General features: G+C 43.4%; 1 protein-coding gene across 5 annotated transcripts in view; it reads right to left on the bottom strand.

Moving 5' to 3' along the window:
* The window catches only part of APLP2 (amyloid beta precursor like protein 2), a 48,894-nt gene that overhangs the window by 6,226 nt on the left and 16,350 nt on the right, over positions 1-26,318 (bottom strand). For 4 of the 5 annotated variants that reach the window (XM_021531080.2, XM_021531081.2, XM_021531083.2 and 1 more), the window contains exons 2-13: positions 20,361-20,534; positions 19,001-19,130; positions 14,166-14,278; positions 12,489-12,658; positions 11,402-11,616; positions 9,739-9,906; positions 7,682-7,797; positions 6,692-6,766; positions 5,365-5,523; positions 4,790-4,918; positions 919-1,018; positions 212-382 (exon numbers count right to left, since the gene is read on the bottom strand). In XM_021531080.2, the coding sequence (XP_021386755.1) occupies positions 212-382; positions 919-1,018; positions 4,790-4,918; positions 5,365-5,523; positions 6,692-6,766; positions 7,682-7,797; positions 9,739-9,906; positions 11,402-11,616; positions 12,489-12,658; positions 14,166-14,278; positions 19,001-19,130; positions 20,361-20,534 (1,720 nt within the window). The remainder of the gene's footprint in view (positions 1-211; positions 383-918; positions 1,019-4,789; positions 4,919-5,364; positions 5,524-6,691; positions 6,767-7,681; positions 7,798-9,738; positions 9,907-11,401; positions 11,617-12,488; positions 12,659-14,165; positions 14,279-19,000; positions 19,131-20,360; positions 20,535-26,318) is intronic. The other variant, XM_021531086.2, reaches the window with a different exon arrangement.

The following is a 26,318-nucleotide window of genomic DNA, read 5'->3' as shown; positions in this document are numbered from 1 at the left end:
GCAAAATGAAAAGAGAGGACAACTTCACAAAGAGAAGAGTCAGAAAATCATTAGAACAGATCAGCAGACATTACTCACAGCACTGTGAGGGATCCTGTCAGGATGACTGCTTTACTCTACATCACCCAAAGGGATGGAGCTTTATCTATTCCAGCTGAGCCTACTGTCTTAAGGAAAATCACCAGTGAACCTAGTGTTCAGTTCCACATACCTTCACTTTCAGGCAAGGCTGGGAAGGTTTTCACCTGGAACGGGTGGAAAGGTTTGCCATCCAAGGGAATTTCTTCACTCTCCTCAGAGCTCACTCTGACATCCACCTGGGACTCAGAAATGGAGGCTGTGAACTGATCCATGTCTGCACGCTGCTCCTGAAGCAGCTCATCTGAAAGGAATGAAGAGAATTATTACACAGGCTGCAGGAAACCTGGCAGCGACAGAGGTGCAGATGGTTTGAACCAGGCTGAGGCAAGACTGCAGGAGAACACTGCTCTCAGGGCTGCTAGGTTATTTTATCTTGCCTATTTCATCTGGAATTCTCAGTAAAGGCGCTGGTTAGAAATGCATTCAAATAAGGGCCAAGAGGTTTGATGTGGCAAGAGGTTTTGGCAAGATGAGACTAACCTATAAGGGGAGAAAGCATCTGGGGTTTTTTTTATGGATCTTTTTCATCTCCCTTAGAGAGACAGCTTTGATATTCTGAACATTGCTGACTTTTTTTTTAAACGGACAGTGAAAATTCTTGGAACAAGCTATTCTGACTGGCTATTTTGTAACATCCAGACAGTATCTTTCCTGAGCTCAATCCCAAGTGCTTGTTGTCCACCCCCTCAAAGGAGAGAGCAATCTTTTGGGAGCTCATTTGATATAAAAACTTGGAAGTCTTAACACAGCAGCATAGGGGCTGGCATACACACTCACCAATCTCATCCTGGATTTCTTCAGCCACATATGGTACCTTGTAGAGCAGAGACAAGCTTTGATTCATCCGTTCCTCAATTACATGAAGATGTGTCATCACCTGCAGATGTAAAAGAGTGTGTTGGAATAAGCAAAAACTGTCCATCACTTCACAGTACCAGTTCTTTCCTTGTGCAATAAAATATCTATTACTGGTGGATCTGCCATGGCAGGCAATAGGAGACACAGATCCACCCAGTCCAATTCTCTGACAGATGCTCTCACACTTCACTGGAACTGGCCATCTGCAGACTGTTCTCTCAGGAGTTTGGGAAATGGTGGGAGTAAGAGAGGATTCAACTGACTCTCACTTTAATCAGCTCTCCACTGCAAACACTAAAATGCCACCAAAGCTGGTATTTCCCATATGCCCAACACAGTCATAATTCATCTGCAGCAGCTTTATTAAATGGATTATCATTCCCGACTGCTAGAAAAGGTATAGGCAAAAGAAGAAGACAGGATATTTTATCAGCTCTGGTTTCAGAACAAAGGTGCCTTTCAAACCAACTGTGGCATTACATTTGTCCTACACCCACACTCATTGGCAGCAGTGTTCTCCCTTCCTTTGAGAAATATATTCAAGCTCTGGGTAAACTCAAATCACTCCTCCCAAGCACATTAAATACAGCGGTGAAGTCAGGCCTGACCTAAAGAGGGTGTTGCAAAATCAGGGATCAAGGAGAGCAAGGAAAACATTTATATAGATGGCCAAACATTGTAAAAAGCTAAGCTGTCAGATGGACCTATTTCACAGTCTGATGCGTGCCTGACCTTTAAGAGCAGGGATGAAAACAATTTAATTTTGCATGTGGCAGCTTGTCAATCCAAGAAATTGACTAAGGAGCTTAAAAGTGCATGTGAAAAGTAAAGGGAATGGAAATTGAACTGTACCAACCACATCCCTCACATGTTGATTTGTTGACACTGCAGCCTTCAGGATGAATTAAGAACTGTTAAGGTTTAGCTTAAGAACACAGTCCACACACTCTCTCCTAGGCTGTGACAGCAGCAGAACAAAGCACTGGGCTGGGCTGTGCTTGACATGCCTCTGAAAACGTGACCACAAATTCCACACAGAAAGCCAAGCATCATCATAACCACCACAGTTGCCACCACTCCTTTTGGGCATGTGCAGCTTAACAAGAATCCCACAGGCAGTGGGAGACCAGGAGACATGACGTGAATGTGCACTGCCATACCCAGAAATAAGGTGGAACCCATGAAGTCTGCCACCTCCCAGTGTGAGGTTTGCTTCTGGCACCACTCTGTCCTTCACCAGAAGTGACAGTAACAGGCTCCAGACCCTGTCCTACCTTTAACCCAGGATATTTCCATCTCCTGGTTATAAAGTTTTAATGTATTTTTTCCTCAGTGCCTAATTCTTCCTCTTGGCAGCACTAGATGTGTTCCACAGCACTGTCTCCCTGCAGCTCTCCATTCTTTCTTCTTCTTGCTTGTCTTTTGGGCATTGCAGAATTCAAAGACACTACAAAACAGCACACTATCCACAAACTGGGACTATGAAAACATTGCTAATGCTGCAAAAGGACAGTGGGTTCTCTCTGAATCTAAGAAAATGCACATCATTCCAAAGAGATTTTTCAGTGTTAACAGACTATTCTTGATCTGAATTTTGAATCAGACTTACAGCACATATTTTACTATTTTAAAACAAGTGAAAACAAGTACCAGTATAATTCCAGAGACTTCCAGAGTATCTGCAAATACTCATACAAAGACAAAAGACAGGTCTGAAGTAACATATTCACATACACAATCCAGCAGAAGGAAACAAATTTTCTGGCTGTTCAGAAGTAAAACACAGTGTAATGGTGTAGTGGGCTTAGTGCTGGTAAAATGCCAGCACATCCACTAGAATTACTCATTTTCTGCTTTGACAGTAAGGACTAGGAGGAGAGCAAAGCTGGCTCAGAAGTTTAAAAACTTGATTAACAGAATTAAAAGAAAAAATAATAAAAAATCAGAATAAACCTTCAGAACACTTCTCTGTCCCCCAGCTTTTCTTTCTTTTTCCCACTGACAATGTAAAGAGATCAATTTGGTAATTCCAGTTAGTTTACCACTTTAGGGTAATCTTTCTTTAGTCTACTTCGGGAGAGGAGTCTCTCCTGCCATGCCATGGAGACTTTTCCAGAAGAAACAGTTCTCTTGTGGTTTTAATTTTCATGAATAGCACCTTCCCAGAAATCTGCAATCATGAAGTCCCTCCCACGTTTTGGTAGTTTTCCCACAACTACCACCACGGGTCATTCCAGCTTACTGGGGTGCAATTCTGAGGATGAGCTGTTCTAGTACAGAAACGAAAGTTCTCCTCTTTTATCTCTGAGAACAGAGGTTTTCTTCTTCCATCCCTGGAGCAAGGTTTTTCATCTCTCTCATTTCTCTCTGTTCAAGCTTCTCATTGGATCACAGCTATTTCAACATCTGCTTGTGTCAACACAGGTGCCTCTGCTCATGGTCATGGTTAGAACGCTACCCAGATCCCCCAATGCATTCCATGAGTTACAGGGGAAAAAAAAGTCTGATGTACCAATTATATCCTCACCATAGCCTTACAAGAGAATTTCAGCCCAAGACTAAGGCATCTCCTCATTCTTCTCCCATCCGGGATTTGGCTCTTTCTTCACTGACCTCGATGTCTCCATGTTGCTTCCTTTACATGTCTTCACCCTTTCCTCTTCTCTCACTCAAGAGAGGATTGATGTCTGCAGATTTCATCTGTGCACTAACAAGAGTTAATCTCTCGTCCGGGCCTGCGGACAACTGTGTGATCTCTGCCGGGCAGGGCCGCTCTGTTTTCTGGCCCCTGCCGGGACAGTTCCAGCCACGGGACGCTTCCTGTGCGGGGCTGCAGGGCCGGCTCTGCTCTCAACTGCACCATTTGCCGCCGTGCCTGCAGAACGGCTCGGCGGCTCACGGCCGGAGCAGGGCCTGGCTTTGCCCTGGCCAAAGCCAAACGCAGCCGGCCTGACCCATCAGCCCTGGCTGGAACTCGACATGGCAGAATCTCAGCCGAGTCACAGGCTGAGCTGGCCGGGCTGCGCAGCGGAGCGAGCCCGGCCAGTGTCCAGTCACCTGTTCAAAAACCAGAAACAAGAGAGCTTTTCCTAGGGTTTGTTCATTTTTAAATGTGATTTCACAGAGGCATGTTCAGCTCTCTTAAGTGGTTTAACAGGGTGTCAGTGTTCAAAACTAGCCAGCTGATTGGTTCTGTCAGGTCAAGAGAAGCTGTTAGCTGTCCACACTGAGAATCACTGCTGTAACTAATGGATTTTCTCTTACAAATTGTACAACATAAAACCATCAAAACCAGACTTTCTGATAAAGCTAACAACACTGACCAGGTACTTGGAAAAGATTATGATTTATGCTTTGGACATCAGGCAGTAATGCTGCAGAGGCATAAGAGAATTCCCACAAACCCCAAACACAGGCAGTATGAAGACCAAGCGTAAGGAAGGAAACATGTAGACACTTGGAAGAAGTGAGAAAGCCTGCTCAAGAAAACCAAGTCCCCAGAAAATAAATTTCAGGGGTGCTTGATAAAAGGAAATACAGAACTGATACTGACCTAGGTCTAAGCCCCTCAACTTGTCAGTGTGAACAACAAGCTATAAAACAGAACTTCAATTTTTAACACTGAGTCAGGCACTAAGGAAAACCACACAGCAAGCATGTTTGGTGACAGAAGTAAGCACAGGAGACAGGGAGAGCTCCACAAGGATGAAGTTGCTGTAGTACCCAGCAACACACAGCTTCCACAACCTCCGACAACCCCAGGGCTGCCTTGACAGAAACCCCTTCATACCTGGGATTTCATCTGCGCAGCCTTCTCCGGATCCACGGCCAGGACGTGCTGGTAGTGGCGGATGGTGTGCAGCCTGTCCTTGTTCTCGGCACGGACATAGCGCTTCAGGGCCTGCAGGATGCGGTGGGGCTGCAGGATAGGAGCAGGGAATACGTCAAACCACTGGTGTCAACCCAAACCCGCAGCTGAAAACAGCACTTCAGGTGCGAGCCTACTTTGGTGCTGGATAGATCTATCACCTGCACTTACTCCCTGGACATTTTTTTTTTTAATTAAGTCTGTTTGATTCAGAACACTTAATTTTAAGTCTGTATGACTCAGAACACCACACTTTATGAACTGTGCCTTATGGACACCAAACAATGCAGAGTTTTTTTTCCTCAGGCAGGAAGGAATGGGAGTCAATTACAGACCCACTGCTAAGTCTGTAGCACCAACTTCGACAATGAAGAAGCTTTCCTAGGAACCAATTCCAAGTTTCTCCAAGTCACAGGCAATCTTCTCATCAAGGCATTCCCACCTGCCATCCTACCCAATTCTATCCTACTGGAAAACCGTGTTGAGAAGAAACTCACACGTGGTGGGTCAGCCTGCAGGGCAGCCAGGTAGTTCTCCAGGGCGATGCGACGGCGATCATTCAGCATGGCTTCCACTCGAGCCAAGTGAGTCTCCACCAGCTGCTGCTTCTCACTCGCTGCTTCTTTCTCCAGAGATTTCACCATGGCCTGGAAGTGCTAGAACAAAGAAAAATCTGTATGAAATGCACTGTGTGATCACTGTGTGATCAACACCATCTGAAACTCCTCAGAACTAATAAAGACTGTAAAACTCCATATCCAACCAATATACAGTTAGGAGAGAAAGGCATGGAAAAATGATGATGCAGATTTCATCTCTGCAAATTCAGTAGTGATAATCTGCCTTCCAAACTTCCTTCACAAGCCATTTCAAAGGTCTGAAGAGTGAAAAGGACCTTGCACATAAACACCATGCTGGGGATGGGAGATCCAGGCCATGCTGAAGAACTGACACAATATTAATTCTTTCTTTCAGTCCAGCAATATGAAAACAGGATTGATCCCTTCAGCCTGGAGCCATTAATTTGAACTTGCAGAAGTTTACAAAGGTATTGCATAGCAAATTTTCCATCAACATGCCTTCAGTTCAAATCTCTCTGTATTCTTTTACAAAGGTCATAACCCTCATTTGCAAACCAACCAGAATAGTCCACTAAATGTTATGTTTCAACAGAAATAATGACAAACTTTAGCATTTGCACACAGTTCCAAACAGTAACTTGTATTAAAAAATGCGGAGAGAAAACTGTGTCCAGGAAAAAATCCAAAGTGGGCTTAAAAGCTGGAGTAAATCACTTTGTTGCATATTGGTTAGAGAGAAATGCACAGAGCTGTCACTGCCAGAAGAGCCTTCCCCTAATGATCCTACACTGCAATCTCTCATTAACTTCACAGTCCAACTGAACTCTCCTCATAAGGCACAAGATTATTATTTTGGCAGCAAATCAGCTTTATCTGCTGTCTAAGCGGTTTTCACTAAGTCTGGTCAAGCAGGAAATGCATGCCAAGAGATCCAGAGCTGACTATGAACCAGGCTCTGAGGCCAGTATTAGTGGAAAACAGGCCAAAGGTCTGAAATTACAATTTGGCTCTACTGTTGCTACGCTTGAGGAGATCACTTTCTACTAGTGTGTGTAGGAAAGGACCTGGCATGTAATCAGATCATCTCCAGTTTTAAGAACAAAGCAAACAATTGAATCAAACCTTCTTTAAAAGGCAGCTGTTGACAGAGCAGGAAGGCTGTTATTGCATCTCAGTTGTCTTTTAGCTGTGAATATTGCCATGTCTCCCTGTAACTTTCCTCTTTAGGTCCTTCCACTCTTACCTGGATCAGAGTTTGCCTTTCTGCCTTGGGGAGATTAACAGCCTGGTGCTCTGCTTCCTCCCACTCCTTTTTCACCTGGACAGGAAAAGGACAAAACACATGAACAAGGTACAAATTTACATCTTACCTTTATGAGCTGATTTGCCTTCACAGGCAGATCCTAGCACAGCCTGGCTGGGTTTTGAAGGCACGAAAGAGCTATTGTGGGGTTTAAGCCTAGCACTTAATCCCTCTGAGTAACCAGCCAAGCTTCACAGAATCCCAGGTTTTAGGCTGGAAGGGACATTCAAGATGAGCTGGAAGGCTTATCTTGTTCCATGGGCAGGGACACCCTCTACTAAACCAGATGGCTCCAAGCTCTGTCCAACCTGGCCTTAAACATTTCCAGGTATGGGGAATCCACAACCTCTCCAGGCAACCTGTGCCAGGGCTTCAGAATCCACTGAGTTGTCGTCCTGTTTTTTTGAGAGTTTTAAAGTTCTTCTAAAAGTTTCTTATGCCTTCTGATGTTTACATATTTCTACTGAATCTTCTCACACTGTTCATGTAAATAATGATTGTTTTGCATTCTTCTTTGTGCATGGAGAGAATTGATGGACTGTTGGTTTGACCAGTGTACTTGGAGAGGTGGCAACTTCACCCTCCAATCCACAGTCACTTTTGGTATTCTATATATAGTGGAGTCAGAAAATAAAGTTTGCTTTTCCGTTCTTTGTTTCCCTCTTTTGCATCTAATGTCCGTGTGTGAGTTATTTCGTGTTGCACTGTGACACTGAGTAAAGAATTTCTTCCTAGTATCTAATGTAATTTCTCTCTCCCAACACTGGAGAAATATAAATCTGATTCCCATGGTGTGGTCATACTGAAAGAAACACACAGAAGACTGGAAACTGGAAAGCAAGTCACTTCAACAATATTTCCAGTAAAACAGGGGCAGCAACCCAACACATGAACAACCACACATCACGAAGTCTGAAGGCTGATACTCACCCGGTCCATGCGGTTGTGGTGCCTGACCTCCAGCTGCTCCTTGGCCTTCTGGAAGCGGGCATGCTCATTGTCATCAGCAGGGGTTTCAAAGTAGACATCCACATCATCAGTTGGCACTGGATGAAGAGGGAAGGGTAAGCAGAGTGTCAGAAACCCACAATCCTGGATTGCAGAGAGCAGTGACAGGAATATCCATGCCTGCCTAATTAATAGTCTGGCAAGCTGAGTCTACTAAACCACCACCTTCCAGATTCCACTTTTGGAATCTTTACAGTGCCAATTTTCTGTCCAACATCAGCTCCATCAGCCCAAATGGCAGCGATGACCACAGCTCCCAGCACTGTTTGGCCCATGCCGTACTGAGGTGAGCAGCACTCAGCTCCAGAAACACAGTGCCTGGTGTAACAGGATACTTTTCCCTTCCACATTGGCTTTGGATGGTTTAAGTGACATTCTGTGCATTAGCTGTTCACTGACAAGCTGGCTCCAGACATCATTAATATGATTAGGGAGTTTGACAATAAATCTACACAAAACCAGTCTTTTACACTTCAAATCTACCTTCCCTACCAGATGCACCATACAAGACTTACAGGCAATGATATTAGACAAGACAGCAACAGAAGGAGACTAAGTGTGACAAAGTGACTTGTCCAATACACTGGATGGTTTGTAACTTCAAGACATCCAAATTCAACAAGGGGAAAAACAAAGTTTCAGAACTGATAAAATTCAAGCATCTACAGAATCCACATCAGGGGCTCTGTATTCCATATACTGTAGTTCAGGAAGTGCTGAAAGTGTTCCTGTGCTATGGTTTTAGGAACTACACATCCCAGAGCCTTTCTGAAAGATCTGTGGCAAACATGATGCACTCCATTGTTACCCTTTGCCTGAGGGAAGGCACAAAGGGATAGTTAAGGCAACCTGTCATCCATATTAGTTATTTGGGTAGAAAAACCTCCAACATGTCATTAAAAGACAGCATGCTTCAGAAAAAAATTACCTGGCACTTCACCATGAACACTGGGTAAGAGTTCAGCATGCACGGCACTCACCAACCTTCCCTCTAACTAGGGGGAAACAATGACAATATACAACACAGGCACTATTGTTGCGTGCAAGGGACAATGTCATATACGTCCCATATTCTGGCCCTGCTTCTGACATTTCTGAACCAGGCTTGGAAACAGAGAACTCTTCCCGGCCCCAAATCCTTCTGTAACAGGACAATCTTTTATACAAAAAGCTCCTGACATCCACATCTTTTCTTTCACTGCCTCAGTTAGATCAGCCCAATCTAAACCACTTGCATGAAGCACATTTTGTAAACAGGATTATGGCTGTATAGTCAGGCTGCCAAGCCCCAGATAACACAAAAAGCCTTTCAAAAGCTTTAATGGTAGCTGAAGTGGAAGTGCTGGAGTTCAACAATAAGATTAATAAGGAGGTTAAAATGTTTTTTGTAGTTTTATCATCTGACATAAAAGCCAGTTGAAACTGGTGCCAAAAACCTTAAGCACTCAAAAACACAGGGATTTAGTTGTGATTTGTATTTCATACCAAGCTGAAAATGGGAATCTGAATTCTATACTACTGGTCTGGTATTTTCCAAAATTAAAATAGCAAGAAAATGCCTGCTACCACGAGAACAGTAGTCTCCTTTTCAGGACCTACTGTCAAACATGTGCATGGTAACATGACTGGGGAAAGTAAGGGCTTCCTTACATATATTTGTATTAAAAAGCCAGTTAGGCAAGAGGTCAGAGACAGGCCCTGGTCCCCGTTACAGATCTGGAAGAGGACAGCTGAGCCCTGAGCAAGAGCTGCAAGTCACCAGGAAACACAGCCAGCATATGGCGAGGGGCACTTTCCCAAGGTACAATCACCCTATGGACCTCAGAAAGTGGAGACAGGAGACTGCTGCAAAGGGACAGACACCAGAACCAAAGGAATAAACTACAGATGGGTCCTCTATTGCCCAAGGGAAGGAGGAGACACCACACGCCAGACAGACAGTGGCCAGCTGCAAAAGGCCAGTGGGAGGCAGGACTTACTCATCTTTTTACACACAGCCATACAATACTCCTCTGACTCAAAATTGTTCCTGTTGCCTCCGCAGCCTCCATATATAAAGCGAATGCATTTTCTCTTGTTAGGATCGAAGTACCAACGAGGCATCACAGCCCGGCAGGGCCCTGTCATGGCCTCCTGGGAGCAGACAGCTGTGTGGAGATGGGTGAGAACATGAGCTGGTGAGGAGCACAGGCCTTGCCAAGTGATTTATATGATGCAGAGGTGGCTCTACTTCACCCCTTCCTCTGAGGCACCGGCCTCAGCATTGCTGCTGCACCAACCCAAGGGCTTCTGTCAGTTTTGGGGGGGTTTAACATTGCAATGCATCCATCACAAGCTGGTCAAGGAGATGTCTGCACATGGTGCTTCAGAGATAGTGACACAGCTCACTCTGTCTCTACATGGAGCTCTCATCCATGAGAGGTTTCTCCATGAGCCAGAGGCTGGGACAACAGGAATCTGTTCTGCTGATGCCACAGGATTATGCCCCAGCTGCCCCAGTGGGAGACCCTCCACTCTATAAAACCAGCAGCATGAAAAGCCCATCAATTACAGCTGCTTAAAGCATCAAAGAATGTCCAGATCACTGCACTCTGCCTGGACTGACACTCCACATCTTACAGGGCAGGTGTAGGATAAGTGGAAAAGCAGGCTAAACAAAGGGATTGATCTCCATGCCAGCCTCAGACACTGAGGTTTTAAGGTTTGAAACATCTATGCACCAAATATTAAAACTCATGGTAGTTCAGGGAAAAAAGACTGTATACCCCCAAAACAGACACCCCGATCATATTCCTCCAAGCCTCTGACGAAATCTGCAGATCTGCAGCAGCCCTGTACACATAAGAGCTAAGCCTTGTTTCAGCAAGGAAAATTATCTGCAGCATGCTGGCATTTTACCAAAAAGACGCAAGATGCTAGCAATGATTCAGTGATCTGTAGCTAATTGAATTTCATTCCCTCTCTGCTCCTCCCTCCTCTGCAGACACTTCTACATGCAAAGTGTAGGACATCACATAATGCTGAGGCATCACACCATGAGCCCACTGCAAAGGCACCTACCACTCAACAAAAGCTACCACCAGCACAGTAGGTTAGACTACTGCCGAAAGCCTGTCTCAACACATTATAAAGTTGGGGCGCTTATGCTGGCTGACTTTCTTTTGTGGAAGAGAAGTGTTTTGCAAAGGCAGCACCAAGGATGTTCCTCACCCTTAAATGACCAGAAGGCACATCTGCAGAGTATGGCCCACCACTTTCAGTTTCCTCATTTTAAGCTGGTATAAACCACTAGATTTTAAATTTACAGTGCACCCCAAATATCCCTTTAAGATTTTCCAAAATTTGCAGATATGGCTTTTCTGACTCATCACTACACCTTCATCAGATGCTTATTCAACATGCCAGACACTGGGTTTCCCACCAGCAGAACTGCTGTTTATCTGGAAACATATGGCCCATGCTCTAGAGTTAATTTCAACACTTGAAAAAAGCATCATCAGCTTTCCTCTGTTTGCTAACTTATCTGGCAAATAAAACTTCCAAGTGGCACTTATTGACTTGCTCAAAACACCATCACTAACTGATAGCCAACAGGAATGATCTCAAGGGAGCAGGAAGCCTGTGGACTGGAATGTGTCTTACATTTCATGTCACTGCTCACTTCTTTTTCAGCCATAGCCTTGTCACTGCTGGGCTCTGTGGGGGTCTCTTCATTGTAGTCGTCAACCTTGTAGCTGTCATAGTAGTAATCGCGGTCTTCCACCACGTCCTCCTCCTCCTCTTCCCCTTCATCATCCTCATCTTCCTCCACAGCTGTTTCTGTGAAGTCTTCTACACCTGCCTCTGTAGGGAACTCACTAGAGGGACACAGATAAATTACGGAGTGAGGGTAAGGCTAATCATTTGGATGTACCAGAATAATGATTCTTTCCATCTGTTCTAGAAACATCAGAAATGGGAAAAATAAGTTTACTAACTATTAGTTAGCCCATCCCTCGCAGCAAAGGGACATCCCTCATTACAGACACTCCTGCTGCTGCAGGCAGAGTTCCTCCATTGCTCTGGCTTCATGTGGCCTCTTTCCATTTTTCAGTAAGTGAAAATCTAACCTTGAGTCAGGCTTCTACTGTAGAACCCCAGAATGGTTTGGGTTGGGAAGGACCTTTAAGCCCATCTTGTGCCACCCCCTTCTCTGGACAGGGACACCTTCCACTATCCCAGGCTGCCCCAAGACCCATTCAACCTGGCCTTGGACACTTCCAGGGATGGGGCAGCCACAGTTGCTCTAGGCAGCCTGTGCAGGGGCCTCACCATCCTCACAGGGAAGAATTCCTTCCCAATATCCCATCTAACCTTCTCCCTCTGGCAGGGTGAAACCATGCCCCCTTGTCCTGCCTCAGCAGGCCCTTGTCCAAAGACCCTCTCCAGCATTCTTGTAGTCTGTTTAAGAATTGGAAGGGGCTCTAAGGTCTCCCTGGAGCCTTCTCTTTTTGAGGCTGAATGACCTCAACTCTCTGCAGGTATGAAAGGAGAGGGGGTGTTTAGCTTCTCCAGTGAAAGTGGGACTGCAAAGTCATTTGGCCTATTCAGGCTTAGGATACTTCTTTAGGAAACACAGAAGCACAGAAATCTGCTCAATCCTCACTACAAGGGAAGTGCTGTGTGAAATATTCCCAAGCAGCAGCTTCATGTGCAAAGCTGTCAACATCTACACCAGTAAGAACTCTACCTCTTGTAAAGGTCATAGTCTTCATCCTCATCCTCTTCCTCTTTGGACACAGCCTCATCCACAACCTTAGTCTGAGGACAGCACACATATTCTGTTCCATGGAACTGGTCCACTCCACAGGGCAGCAGCATCCCATAGCTGTGCAGGATCATCCCTTCTGTCAGACAGGCCTGAAAGGGGAGCCCATTCACATCAGTTCAGCATCATGATCTTCCTTCGGATAATGCTCAAGTTTGCCTATCAGAGACCTCAAGAATGGTTTAAGTTTTACAGCACAAACAACAGCAACATACAACCTAAGTCTGAACATCAAAGGAGAGGGATTTGAAACTTGTAGCATTAAAAAAAAACAAACACAAAAGTCCCAGATGCAGAAACACCCAGTACTTCCTGGTGTTAACATTTCACATCCCAGCCCCAACAACTGCTGGTTTGTCAACCTGGCAAAGTTCAGAAAAAAAACCTAAATATTTTGTGTCGACTCAAGGAAGAACACCTGAAAGATCCAGAAAGGGTGGTTTTTTTTTTTCTGGGCTTGCCATTTCATTAAACGTTATCTATTAAACTCTACATTGGAGCAAGTGAATAGTCGCTCAAATGGACTTTGTGTCAAGATTATTTTACCATGCTTTTTTTTTTGATTAAAATCAATCAGATAATTCAAGAAAAAGTCAAATGTAAACTACACTTAAACATTATGTCTATCCACTTCTCTTAAGCTAAGGAAATACTTGGCTTAGAGTTGCCTGGTAAAGAATGAAGAAAAGCTTTATTATACCCATCAGAACCCTTTTGTGCTTTGCTTTGTTACAGCACTGATTTTAAATGAACCAAATATTGCTGGAAAAGTTCTCCAACTACATTTAAAGTAAATGATTTTTCAATTTTCTAGACATTAACAAGTTTACCCTCAATTAAAAGACAATTCCTCTAGTACAGCTTTATTTAGATGTATTTTTGCTCACATGATTTTAAAGAAAAAGGAATTTTCAGTGGAGCATTCTTAACCTCTTCTGGTTAACAACTGGTCTTTGTGTTGCTGATTCTACAATTGTTGTTTCTACAAAATGGAAAATATGCACATTCTGTCATCATCTTGTTTTTATTGCCCCAGCTTCAAATGGGAGTGCAGAGCTTTCGCAACAGTTTAGCTAGCCAGATCAAAAAACCACAAATCCAACCCCCAAAACCAGGGGCTTGATTTATTCTGAGAATATAATTAATCTCTTACGTAAAATCTCCACTAATCAGTCCCAACAAAACTCAGATTGCTCCCAGGCAAGCCCTCCCGACCAAATCCCCAGCAGCAGAAGGTACATTAAAGCAAAATGTGCAAGAAAAATAGGAACTATCTTATGCCCACTGTATCTCCCCGAGGAAAAAAAAAAACAAAAAAAAAAAGAAAAAGGGATGAACCATTGGTTAAAGCAGTATCCCAGAGAGCTGATTTCAATTCCTACCTCTGTGATATGGATAAGCTATGTAGGACAGCTTTGCTACACAGGTTTTTTAAGTCACTTGAATATTTTTAAATTTTTATTTCCTTGCTGTCTGCCTCAGTTCGTTGACTGGAACAGGGAACAGCAATACAGAGAGAAACACTGCTATGCTCCAATACTACAAATATCCAAGTGGACAGATCCAGAGTAAACATTCCGGTCCCAGTGGCTCCATTACCTCCTTTGCCACAGTGCGCCAGTGCTGGTGGCTTTCACACACATCCATGCGCTCCTTGTGGAAGAACCGGCATTTCTCAGGCACCAGCAGGACGTCACTTACAAACTCACCCACTGAAAAACACAATGGCCACAGTTGATGTTTGCCCAGCTTCCAACAGCACATAAAGCCTCCCAGAACTCCAAAGTGCACTCGGTGCAGGTGTGTAGCAGTTTTAATTGAACAAGACAGAAATAACAATTTAGGCGTAGCCATTTTGGTTCGCCAAGTTTCTTGGCCAATGCACCTATTAATGGGGTCTGGGGGGCCAAACCCCAGTGCACACACTAGAATTACTTACTCATTTTCTGCTTTGAAAGTAAGGACTAGGAGGAGAGCAAAGCTGGCTCAGAAGTTTAAAAACTTGATTAACAGAATTAAAAGAAAAAATAATAAAAAATCAGAATAAACCTTCAGAACACTTCTCTGTCCCCCAGCTTTTCTTTCTTTTTCCCACTGACAATGTAAAGAGATCAATTTGGTAATTCCAGTTAGTTTACCACTTTAGGGTAATCTTTCTTTAGTCTACTTCGGGAGAGGAGTCTCTCCTGCCGTGCCATGGAGACTTTTCCAGAAGAAACAGTTCTCTTGTGGTTTTAATTTTCATGAATAGCACCTTCCCAGAAATCTGCAATCATGAAGTCCCTCCCACGTTTTGGTAGTTTTCCCACAACTACCACCACGGGTCATTCCAGCTTACTGGGGTGCAATTCTGAGGATGAGCTGTTCTAGTACAGAAACGAAAGTTCTCCTCTTTTATCTCTGAGAACAGAGGTTTTCTTCTTCCATCCCTGGAGCAAGGTTTTTCATCTCTCTCATTTCTCTCTGTTCAAGCTTCTCATTGGATCACAGCTATTTCAACATCTGCTTGTGTCAACACAGGTGCCTCTGCTCATGGTCATGGTTAGAACGCTACCCAGATCCCCCAATGCATTCCATGAGTTACAGGGGAAAAAAAAGTCTGATGTACCAATTATATCCTCACCATAGCCTTACAAGAGAATTTCAGCCCAAGACTAAGGCATCTCCTCATTCTTCTCCCATCCGGGATTTGGCTCTTTCTTCACTGACCTCGATGTCTCCATGTTGCTTCCTTTACATGTCTTCACCCTTTCCTCTTCTCTCACTCAAGAGAGGATTGATGTCTGCAGATTTCATCTGTGCACTAACAAGAGTTAATCTCTCGTCCGGGCCTGCGGACAACTGTGTGATCTCTGCCGGGCAGGGCCGCTCTGTTTTCTGGCCCCTGCCGGGACAGTTCCAGCCACGGGACGCTTCCTGTGCGGGGCTGCAGGGCCGGCTCTGCTCTCAACTGCACCATTTGCCGCCGTGCCTGCAGAACGGCTCGGCGGCTCACGGCCGGAGCAGGGCCTGGCTTTGCCCTGGCCAAAGCCAAACGCAGCCGGCCTGACCCATCAGCCCTGGCTGGAACTCGACATGGCAGAATCTCAGCCGAGTCACAGGCTGAGCTGGCCGGGCTGCGCAGCGGAGCGAGCCCGGCCAGTGTCCAGTCACCTGTTCAAAAACCAGAAACAAGAGAGCTTTTCCTAGGGTTTGTTCATTTTTAAATGTGATTTCACAGAGGCATGTTCAGCTCTCTTAAGTGGTTTAACAGGGTGTCAGTGTTCAAAACTAGCCAGCTGATTGGTTCTGTCAGGTCAAGAGAAGCTGTTAGCTGTCCACACTGAGAATCACTGCTGCAGCTTATGGATTTTTCCATAACTAAAAACCAAACTACCTTAAACCACTACAATGTGCTTTGAGGGTTTGGTATATTCATAAGGGAGATAAGTCACATCAGCTCTAAAAATTATTTCTGATAATCTAAAGAAAAATAGGGTCTCAGAATCCAAGGTAAAACAATGAGCATTGGGTAATCCTGCTGACCCCAAAAGCTGAACTGAATGCAGAGTTTACAGTGCAAGTTCATAAATAGTTGTTCTTTCATGAAAGGATTGACTGAAGTGATTTCAGCCAAATCTTTGAGAAGACTGTGTCTGCACTAAGAAGTTTCAGATTACTGAATCACATATTTGGTATGATGCAGCTCATTTGAGAAGTTCCTGCATGCTGTCTGCTGCTGTAACAGCCTGAAAATGTTTATATGCTGAGTGTTATCTAGGTTTTCACTATTTGAGCAAGTCTTGTTTGGTTGGGGGTTTTTTTGGCTTTTTTTCCCCCAGTGGTTTAATTCATGATCAACCACAGCAGATTCACTGCCCTAACCAAAACACAGACAGCTGGAAAATAAAAACTATACAGCCTAAATATCAGAGTACAGTCAGAGTCAGCAAATACACTGCATTCCAGTATCTAGGTAACCACAAGCTAACTAGCATGAGGAAGCTTTGGCACAATCCTTGTGCCAAACCCAGATTTTTGCTTTTGAGGAAGATGGGAGAGAGAGAATCTCTCTGCTGTACAAACTCTACTTTAGTTGGACTTAAAAGCTATTTAGCCTAAATTTCCATCATCATTCAGCTTGGTACCAACACATATGAATTACAGATCAGAACTAAATGAGCATCACATCCTGTTCTTACCCAAGAAGTCCCATCAAACACTGCCACTGGAATCCAAACATGAAATTTTCTCCAAGCTGAGGTTTTTCTTTCTTGCAGATTCAAATGCTGCATTTGGTAATTTTAAAATAAGGAGAGAGCTAGATACTCTGAGAAGACCAGGAAAAGATCTTTAGCCCAAGCATTTCAAAGCAGCATTCCCTACACATATGATCAACAGCTTTAGGAGCTGTTTGTTAAAATTGGAGAAAAACTTTCAAGTCAAAGACTTTTCCTCATAGAGTCTCCACAAAGCAGAATTCTTTGTCGAACCAAACCTTCACACCATCTTTTCAAAATATATTTTAAATATTGTTTGCATGACCAATTTTTTTTTTTTGCAGGTCCTTACTGTTGATACTAAATGATCAAGGATACATCTACAAAGTACAGTGAAGTTAAATAGTTTGGCATTAGATTACCTGATAATTGAAGACAATGAAATCAAATTACCTTCATCATCCCTTTGCAATTGCTTACATTTTAAACTAAAAGAGAAATTGTATTTTCCTCATTTTCTCGCGTCAAAATAGGCCAGTTAGATTTTTTAGTTAATAATCTTTCATTCTACTCAGGAAAGGTTTAAATGCTTCTGGTAACAAAAGTAAAACTGAGCAAACTTTAAAACCAAGGGACTCTAGTTCTGGGGGATGAAGGCAGAAGATTCATGGGTTCTTCTCTTCACCTTTGAACTGCAAAGGAGTTTTCCTTGGTGGGGAAGGGGCAGGGAAGATTAAACAGGGTATGGAGACAGAATACTACCTTAAGGTGCCCTGTGTATTATTGCATCAAGGAAAACACAACTAAGAAAGGAAACAAAATCCCAGTTTGACTATAATCATCCATTTACAACAAGCAATTTGCTGAAGACAGAGATTTTATAGACATATGGACTCCAGACTTGCAGCTTGGATCTGAAAACCAAAGCTGCCTCACAGGCTGGGGCCTGCAAGTCATGAACACTGTGAGATACACTAACAAAAAATAATAAATATATTTTAAATATATTTATAATATATACAAATAAATAAATAGTTTAATGCTAATCAAATTTTAGGGCAGTGTTAAAAGCAGTGTCAGTAAAATCAGTTTATTTTTCAGCTGGAGAATGGGGGGAATGATTATTTCTAAAAGAGATGACTCCTTATAAATCCAGGGATCTTCCTTTCATCCTTATTTCCATCAAAAGTTCTCCTTATGATCAGGAGATGATCATAAGGAGATCCCAGTTGGGCTTGGTTGTTTCCCAAACTTGAGTTTCCGCATCTATACAGACAAGCACCTTTCTCCCAGGATGTGTTAGCAATAAATTTTATGTTTAATGAAGTGCTTTATGATTGTCTCACAGAAGGCATTACATAAAGAACAAAGCACAGACATGGTTCTGCTGCTTTGCTGGTATTATCCCCTGTCAAATCACATGGTAACCCAAGATAAAGACACAAATTATGAAAACTGGTTTCTACTGAATGCTCCCAGCAATCAGACTCTCCCAAGACCTCTTACAACTCTTTTCCAGCAGATAACTGAAAACAAAGTCAGCCAGCTGAGACTAAGCTCACTCCTAAGAAGACACAGTGCATTGGGAAAGCACAGTGTCATGCACAACCCACAGGTCAAAAAAGTACAAGTTAACCCGTTAAAAATGCTGCATAATTCCAATGAGTGGGGACATTCTGGAACGCACCATTAAATCCATCACAGTTTATCTCATATTCTTTCACAATTCAAAATGGGGACAGGGGATACAGCTGTAAGAAAAAGAGCCCTTTGAAACAGCAAAGTTTAAATATAGCCATTGAAATAAAATAGAGATCTCTTGCCAAGACCAAGCAGGAAGCCTGAGCACACTGAACATTTAAATCTCCAAGGCAACAAAATATTAAAGCTTCACAAAAATAGGATCAAAGTATTAAATCTCAGTGTCTTTGTGGCACTCAGATACAATAGCCTTCAGGTTTTTATGGCATTTGCAGAGAGAATGGGGATTTGTTTTTCATGCCAGGCACCATTATTCTACCACAGCTGTTACCAAGCTGTCGATCTGCTCCAGGAAGGCAAAGTTCCATCTTGTAGAAAGAAAAACATTTCAGAAAGAGAAACAGCAGAAGTAGTGGAAATGACAACCTGATACAAGACAAGTCTAACAAACTGAGTTCCTCTCTGAAAGAATCCAGGAGGCAACTCCTTGCTTCTCCCACAGGAATGCACAGCACACCCACAGCACACACTCACCCAGGCACTTGTACGGCACGACGATGTGAGTGTGGTCCTTGCACTGCTTCTTCCCATGCTTGCACCAGCTGTCAATGCTGACAGGCTGGTTGGCTTCTACCACGTTGGTGATCTGAAGGTCTGGGTACATCTGGGGAACAGCACAGATAGACAAGTTTCTCTCCAGAAAGGACAGAGAATGTGCACAGCAGCTCCTACCAGAGTAGTGAGGCTGATTCTCTCCACAGGAACAAGTTGGAGTTTGCACATGGACACACACTCTGCTCCGGATCAAGCTCAGGACAGCTGGAGACATAAAAAAGCTCCAGCTGTCTGTCACACAGGGCTTCAGAAATCGATGTGCCACTGCTTTGAGGCAGGAGAAAGCCAGGTCAGGGCAAGAGTCCTCACTGGCACTAAATGGAGAGGTCTGGATTTGCACAGCACTGGGGGAGGAACATTTGGATATTTGGGTTTGGAGGAGATGTAGCTGTTTATTTCTTTCTGAAGCAGCACAATACCCCCTGGAACAGCAAGCACCAACAAACAGAATTTAGTAACATCTTCAGCCTCTCTCATCACTTGTCAAGTTATGCACCCACCTACTCAGGTTTCCTCATGCCTGGTCCATTTATGATGTATTAATTAGATCCTTATGCCCTAGTCAAGTTCTCAAGTCCAGACAATGACTTACATATAGGCTTCTACCACATGAAAAAAATGCAGCCCCAAATATATCAGCCTTGTAAAACAGTTTAAAAACCTTTCCCCTCCAGACATGGTACATTCCTTTGCTTTCCCATTAAAAAAAATACATTCCTTGTGGTATTTTATGTGCCTGCCACCTCAGAGGAGCAATTAAAGGCACTGGACAAGACCAGTATGTTACAGTGTATCTGGAACACAGTAGAAGATGATTATATCTTTTTCAATAAAGTCTAAAAAGCTCAAAAACACTGACAAAATTTTATTAAAATATTTTTCTAACATTCTGCCTGATCTAAACACATCACTAAGAACAGCATAGTCACATTCTAACTAGAATAGGTGTCAGGTTCCATTTTATACAACAGAAAGCAGATACTGGTTAACCAGCTCAGGGCAGAACATTGGGGTAAAGCCCTGCAAACAGATAAAGATACCTCTGACTTATAGACCAAGGACCTTCTGTGGTAGTGTGAGCTGATCTGAGGTAGCTTCTAAATCCCACTGCAGTGTCCTCCCTGTCCTTCCTGGACAATAACACAGCAGGCCAATGCAGAGAATTGCACTAGGCAAAAGCAAGCGCATCTCCTACAGGGTTAATTTGCTACTGAGCAGCTAAATTGGAATCCAATTCCTTCACAGCAGTGAAGATTCAGAATTATACCAAAAATCTCACCTCCTGGCAGTACTGCAGAATCTCCTCCTTTCTTCCAAAGCAGCTCTTGGTCCCAGAAGTGTCAGGCTCCCATTTCCCAGTCTGGATGTTCACATGCATATTTAGCTTCCCGCAGAACATGGCGATTTGAGGTTCTGCCACTGCAAACCCTGTCCCAGCATTGGCTGCAAGGGCCTGTGAAGACAAAACAAAAAAGAAACACCTTGATTGCATTATCTGATCAAAGACTGAACAACTCAAACAACTAGAAACCCTCTGGAATCTTCTCAGACAGCTCCTGCTTGATTCAGAATTATCAATGGAGGAAACTATTTTGCAATGACATTCCTTGAGATGGTGAGCCCACCCCAAGTTTTCACCTGCAAGGCTTTTTTTTCCCCCCCAAACCCTGCTTTTATAATTGAAACAACAGCTTACCAAAACCAAGAGTAATTCCCACTAAAAGGCTACATGGACTAAAACAGATGTCTGAAAAACTGACCAAATAACTAATACTAGTAACTTCTGGCAGAAGGACCTCTGTGAGGTTACAAACAAGCAGGTATTACTACTAATAATAAAATAACTGCGTCCCACTGCAAGAATTTTGCCTTTTTGATTTTTTGCTCAAACATACAAATAAAGATAATTTCTACTGAATCAAAAAAAACCAGCTGTGACAACCAGCTTCTCAAAGTGTCGTGTCCCATTGAGTGCACTCTTATGGGGAGCTGTTTCAGATGTGTATTCTGTGCACTTCCCAGACTGCACCAACAGACAAGAACCTGACAGTCCAGGCCCACATTTGGGTCAAACTGCAGACTTGTCAATGATAACAAGGTCAGAGCCCCTTTCTCAAATCTTGCTGGCTGATTGAAAGAGGAAAAGAAGAGTAAATTCAATTGCAGACTCTTTTTTTTCTGAGAAGACCAAGTGGATACTGGGAGCTGAACATGCTCTCCTTAACTACTAGCCGCTGTAAAACAGAAAGAGGCATAAGGCAAAAAACCAGATGAACCCCAAAGCTCTTTAAGGTGTTTAGGGGGAATGGAATCCATTTCAACTTCTCCAGATAGAAAGAGCAATGCACAGAGTCTGCTGGCCTTAAGCTGCTTTGCAGGCAACACTACTCTGGGCTACCAGTCCTGCCTTCATATTTAACTTTGTGCACTGAAAAATGCATGAATTACTGTGGGCATTTGTGGTGCGTTTTGCTTTGAATCCATGTTCGCCCCCTGTCCTCCTCCCTAATCCCCTCCCTTTCCCAGTTGCCAATTTTCCCAAGCCCTTCCCTAACCACCTCCCTTCCAAGTTGCCAATCCTCCCTATCCCTATCCCTTTCTCCAGAGAGTTCTGTGTCTGTCTTGTTGCCCTCGACACCCCATTTGTTACTGTGTATTATCCCCCCCTCCCGTTTTCCCTGATAGGCTCATGAGCTATTTGCCCCACTTTATACTCCTCTCTTACCATATCCTCATTAATTCACTTTCCTACACCCTCCTCCTGAGTTACTGTATAAAAACTTCTGTTCAGCCCCCCGCCCCCAGCCTTGTCTGGGAGCCCAGGGGTAAATCCGTTTGGTTGTACCCGAGCCCCGTGTGCTCGCTGTGTGTCCCTGCCGGTAACTGGGATTGCAGCGCTCGCAGGGAACAGCCGCGCGCCCGCCACAGCCGCCCCGCACCAGGCACTGTTCCCTCCCACCTCCCTGCAGACCCCCATCAACTCACATCAATAGCTGTATGCTTAAAGGAAATAAAGGAGTAAAAAGTAGACTTCAACTGGACAACTTCTTTGTGCAGCTCTTAGTTACAGGATATTAGGAAAAAACTCTTCTTAAAATTATTACATTTAGCTCTTTTCCCTCATCCCTCTATCACTCTGCCTGGAGATAAGACATTTCAACACTCAAAAGGTCAAGGATTGTTTAGAGCTGAACAGAAGATTAGTGCTTGGGGGAGAAAACAACCTGAGGCACAAAAGCATAAATTCAAGTATTAACTGCAGAAAAATTATCCCCTGAGTTTTATGCACTATTCACCCCTGCATCATTTAAGAGAAAGTCTTATACAGTGTTACAGGGTTTCTACTTACTCTGACCCTTCCAACCAACACATACTCATGACAGGATGTTTTAGCACAGACCACAAAGTAATGGAACACCAAACTACATGTAAGAAATAGCAGCACTGATGTCCCAGTATCAAAATGCTGCCAAATTCACACATATTTTCAAGTTTACTGTGGGTATGTTTGTTGTACTCTGTTGTAAGGATAAAAGAGTCATGTAGTCCTGTACCTCCAGGAACTCTGAGGAATAGACTGAGGTTGGTAATATGGTACAGTAACTTGGCTCTTGCAGAAATCAAGCCTTTAATAAACATCTTACAACTGCACAGACCGAACCTGTGACAGGCCTTGCACCACCCTCCTCCCTGATGTCTTTTCAGAAGAAAGAAGCAAATGTACAATGATCCTTCAGAACCCCCTAAACACGCACAAACTTCTTAAGAGGCCATTTTTATCTCTCTCCAAACAAACACCACTTTGGTACCAACAATCATTTTCCAGAGACTACAGGACCTAACATGCAGGAAACAATCCTCAAAACAATTTTGTTTTGAAGACAACATCACAACCACATCCAAGTTCCACCCCTGGAAAAAAAAACTGAAAAGAAATGCAAGATCAAGAACCCAGAAAGCATTAACCCCTTGTAAGAATACAGGGCATCAAAAGAGAATAAATGTATGTGCTATGATGGCACTGCTGACGCCTGAAATCTGACTCTACAATAAAGGGAGCAGGAGAGGTGCAGGATCCATTGAGAGGCAGAAACGTCCATAAGTAATCCATTCATCACATTTCTTGCATGAGCAAAACGCCTGTTCAAACACATACCAACCTCCTGAAATCATGACTACCCCCTATTTACATACTGATTCGAGCCAGTGTTTGTTTTTGCTGCCTCTCCAGCTTGCTCACTGCAAAGGTATCATTCCTCCTTCTTGGATTGCTCACATAGCTTGCATATCAGTCGAGTGCTGTTGCCGTAGCTACCAGAACATGCTAAGTCCCAATTCACAGCTGAACAAATGAGACTAATTACATGCTTGATTTCATCACTTTTAATCAACCTGCAGTTCTCTTGAACTGTGCTGCTGGGCGAGTTAATGAAGTTTGAGATACCCGAGTTGATTCTTTAACGCCAGGACCTGCAAGGCAAGATTTCTGAGCAATGGACTTAAATTTTTCCTCCACTGGCAATCCACTCCAGCCCTCAATCATATCAGTTATTTAATTCAGTACTTTAATCTCATTTTAGCTGTAACAGGAATACAGCACCTCAAGCTTCATGGAGGCCACACTGACACTTAAATAGGGAAAAAGGTCACCTTTTGGGACCAAGTAACTTTCTGATGTTTCCTACAATTGCCTTCAGTGTGTGAGAACTGGAAACAGATCCCTCAGCTACACTCAAGCAAAAGGAAGGCTGCAGAACATGTAAACAGGCATGAAGCTTGGGATAAAGCCATGTCCTTAGTTAAGCTCTTTAGTACATCAGAGAATCCACCCATTCCACATTGCAAAGGGATGAACAAACCGACAGCACATTTTTCTCTGGGAATTTCCCAGCCATAAATGGAAGCAGCTGCTTCTTTTAGTGCTGGGAAGCAACTTTCAATCCCTTAAATAAGCAGCCTGACAGATCGGGAGGGGCAACACACACGATGGAAGAAAGTTCATCCAGTCGTGTATATCCTTGCTGAGCATTATTTGGGAAAAGACTGTTCCATAAGCCATTACTTTCCTCACTGGAACTTATATTTATTTACAAGATGTTTTGGGAGAAACTGGGTTCTGCCTTTTGGCATAATTCTGTAATCCAGTTTGCTTTCCAAGACCAAAGATGTTTTTCATTCCATAAACACATACATCTCTGGCCAGTTAATGTCAGTTAAATTCCTCACCCTGCCAGCCAGTGCCTGATTTATGGTCCCGAAACACAGGAATTCAAGCCTTTAAATCTTCTTCTGTGATGAAAGTGTCTGCCCAAGTATCCTGGATTTTATTTACTACTGGCCTCTTCAGTGTGTGGAAAAGGATTTGACTTGTAAGCATTACCCACCTGAAGGCCTGGGCACCAGGTGCTAAAAAGGGAAAATCTGTTCTTCCTACAAGTACCCCCATCCCAAAGAAGGGACACAAGGCTAGAGACTTTAGTAAGATAAAAAATGTTTTACATCTACCCCTGAAACACAAGCAGTACTGGTTTGCAGTTCTGGTTTATAAAGACAAACATGAAAATGACATCCATGTCCCTTGCCTTTTATTGCCAGAATCTGTTAAACATCATCACAACATAACTCATTTCACATACTGTCCATACAGCTCCCTATGGAATGCTACTCTGGAAAATCTTTCTGCATGCTGATGGGGACTTGAGAATTGAAGGGTGATTGGAACTTTTCTCTTGTGAAGAGAAGATGTTAACTGTAATTCACAGAAATGAGTTCCTGAGAACTTAAGCTTTCCTTAATAGCACAACGGTATCTGCAAAATGTCATATTTAACTGAATTTTTCATTTTCAGTGAGGTCAAACATGACTGAAGCCTCATCCAGCTGATCAGAGTCTCATCCATCTAATCAGATTAGCCAGAATAAACCTTTATTCCAACAAAACCACAGTGGATGGGAGCTTGAGAAGCATGGAGAGCCTGCAAAGAGAACCCACACCACCCATAGTTTCCATGAGGCTTCCTCTGCAGCAACACAAGAGTAGCTCTCTGCATAAACCCGTGGAAGATTAAGCTGTTTTAAGACTGACACTCTAGCCACTAGAATTTATGAGCTGCTGAAGAAAGCTCCGATAGAGAATCTCATTGACTTGGTGGCCAGAGAACAGATTACTGGCTGCTGAGGGCATACCCTACCTTAACTGACAAGGCAGGGCTCTTTGTAGGATTCTCTACAGGTCAGATCAGAATTCCTGCTCTTGAGAGTTGTATGTATTCCACAACCAGTTGTTGCTGCACTGACCAAAAAAAAAAAAAAAAAAAAACAAAAAACCAAACAAACAAAAACCCCAAAACAAAACACCAAACAAACAAACAAAAAACCAGCCAGGCAGCACTTGGAAACATTATTTGTGCTGTTGTTTTTAATTAAGTGAAAGCCCTTGAAAGCAATATGGTTATTAAATCATGGTCCACATGAACCACAACCTGAGGGACTTCAGAACTGGCTGTTCAGCACTGTCCTTATTCAGATATATCATGCTGCCCACCTTAAACTAAAGGAAGAACTTTTCCTGGTTTTTTTGTTTGTTTTGTTTAATTATATTTCCTACTCTATCTGAGCAACTCTGCAAATCTCCCTATGTCAGTGCAATACTCACAGATATGGAGGATATAAATTGAACACTTTCAAGACCACTGAGGATCTCTAACAGCTCCTTTGACACAAAAATAAGCCCTGTTACCTTACCAGCCGTCCTGTGAACACAATCCTCCATGGCTGCTGCTTTTGAATGTGTGAAAATTCTAATGTTTTGCCCTTTCTGAGCTGAAAAATTGGTGTGAATGTTTGTACAGGAACTCAACTGCTTCAACTGCACCCCCCATATTAGTGCTGCCTCCAGCTGATGTTCATAGGCCTTTTTCCTTCCAGAGGAAGGAGAGGCCAGTCCTTGGCAAAATGAAAATGAAGGAGAGCCATAGTCACAAACTAAAGCTATTGGGAGGAGAACAGCCAAGCTGGCATTGTAAAGCCCAGTCTTCCTGGATCACAACATGCCACAGAGCCTGTAAGTCTAACATTCATTGCCATGAATCTCACCTGGGAATTAATAGTAAGTCAGTATTCAGGAAACTAACACTTCAACTAAAAAGTGAGGGAAGTTGGCAGAAAGACTTTACACACAAGAACTTCCAGACAGAATATTTAAAATTCCCCTGTTTTGGATTCATAACTTGTAAATG

Source organism: Lonchura striata, chromosome 23 (assembly GCF_046129695.1).
Source record: "Lonchura striata isolate bLonStr1 chromosome 23, bLonStr1.mat, whole genome shotgun sequence".
Lineage (NCBI taxonomy): Eukaryota > Metazoa > Chordata > Aves > Passeriformes > Estrildidae > Lonchura > Lonchura striata.
Note: the sequence above shows the minus strand (reverse complement) of the source record. Positions and strands in the feature narration are given on the sequence as shown.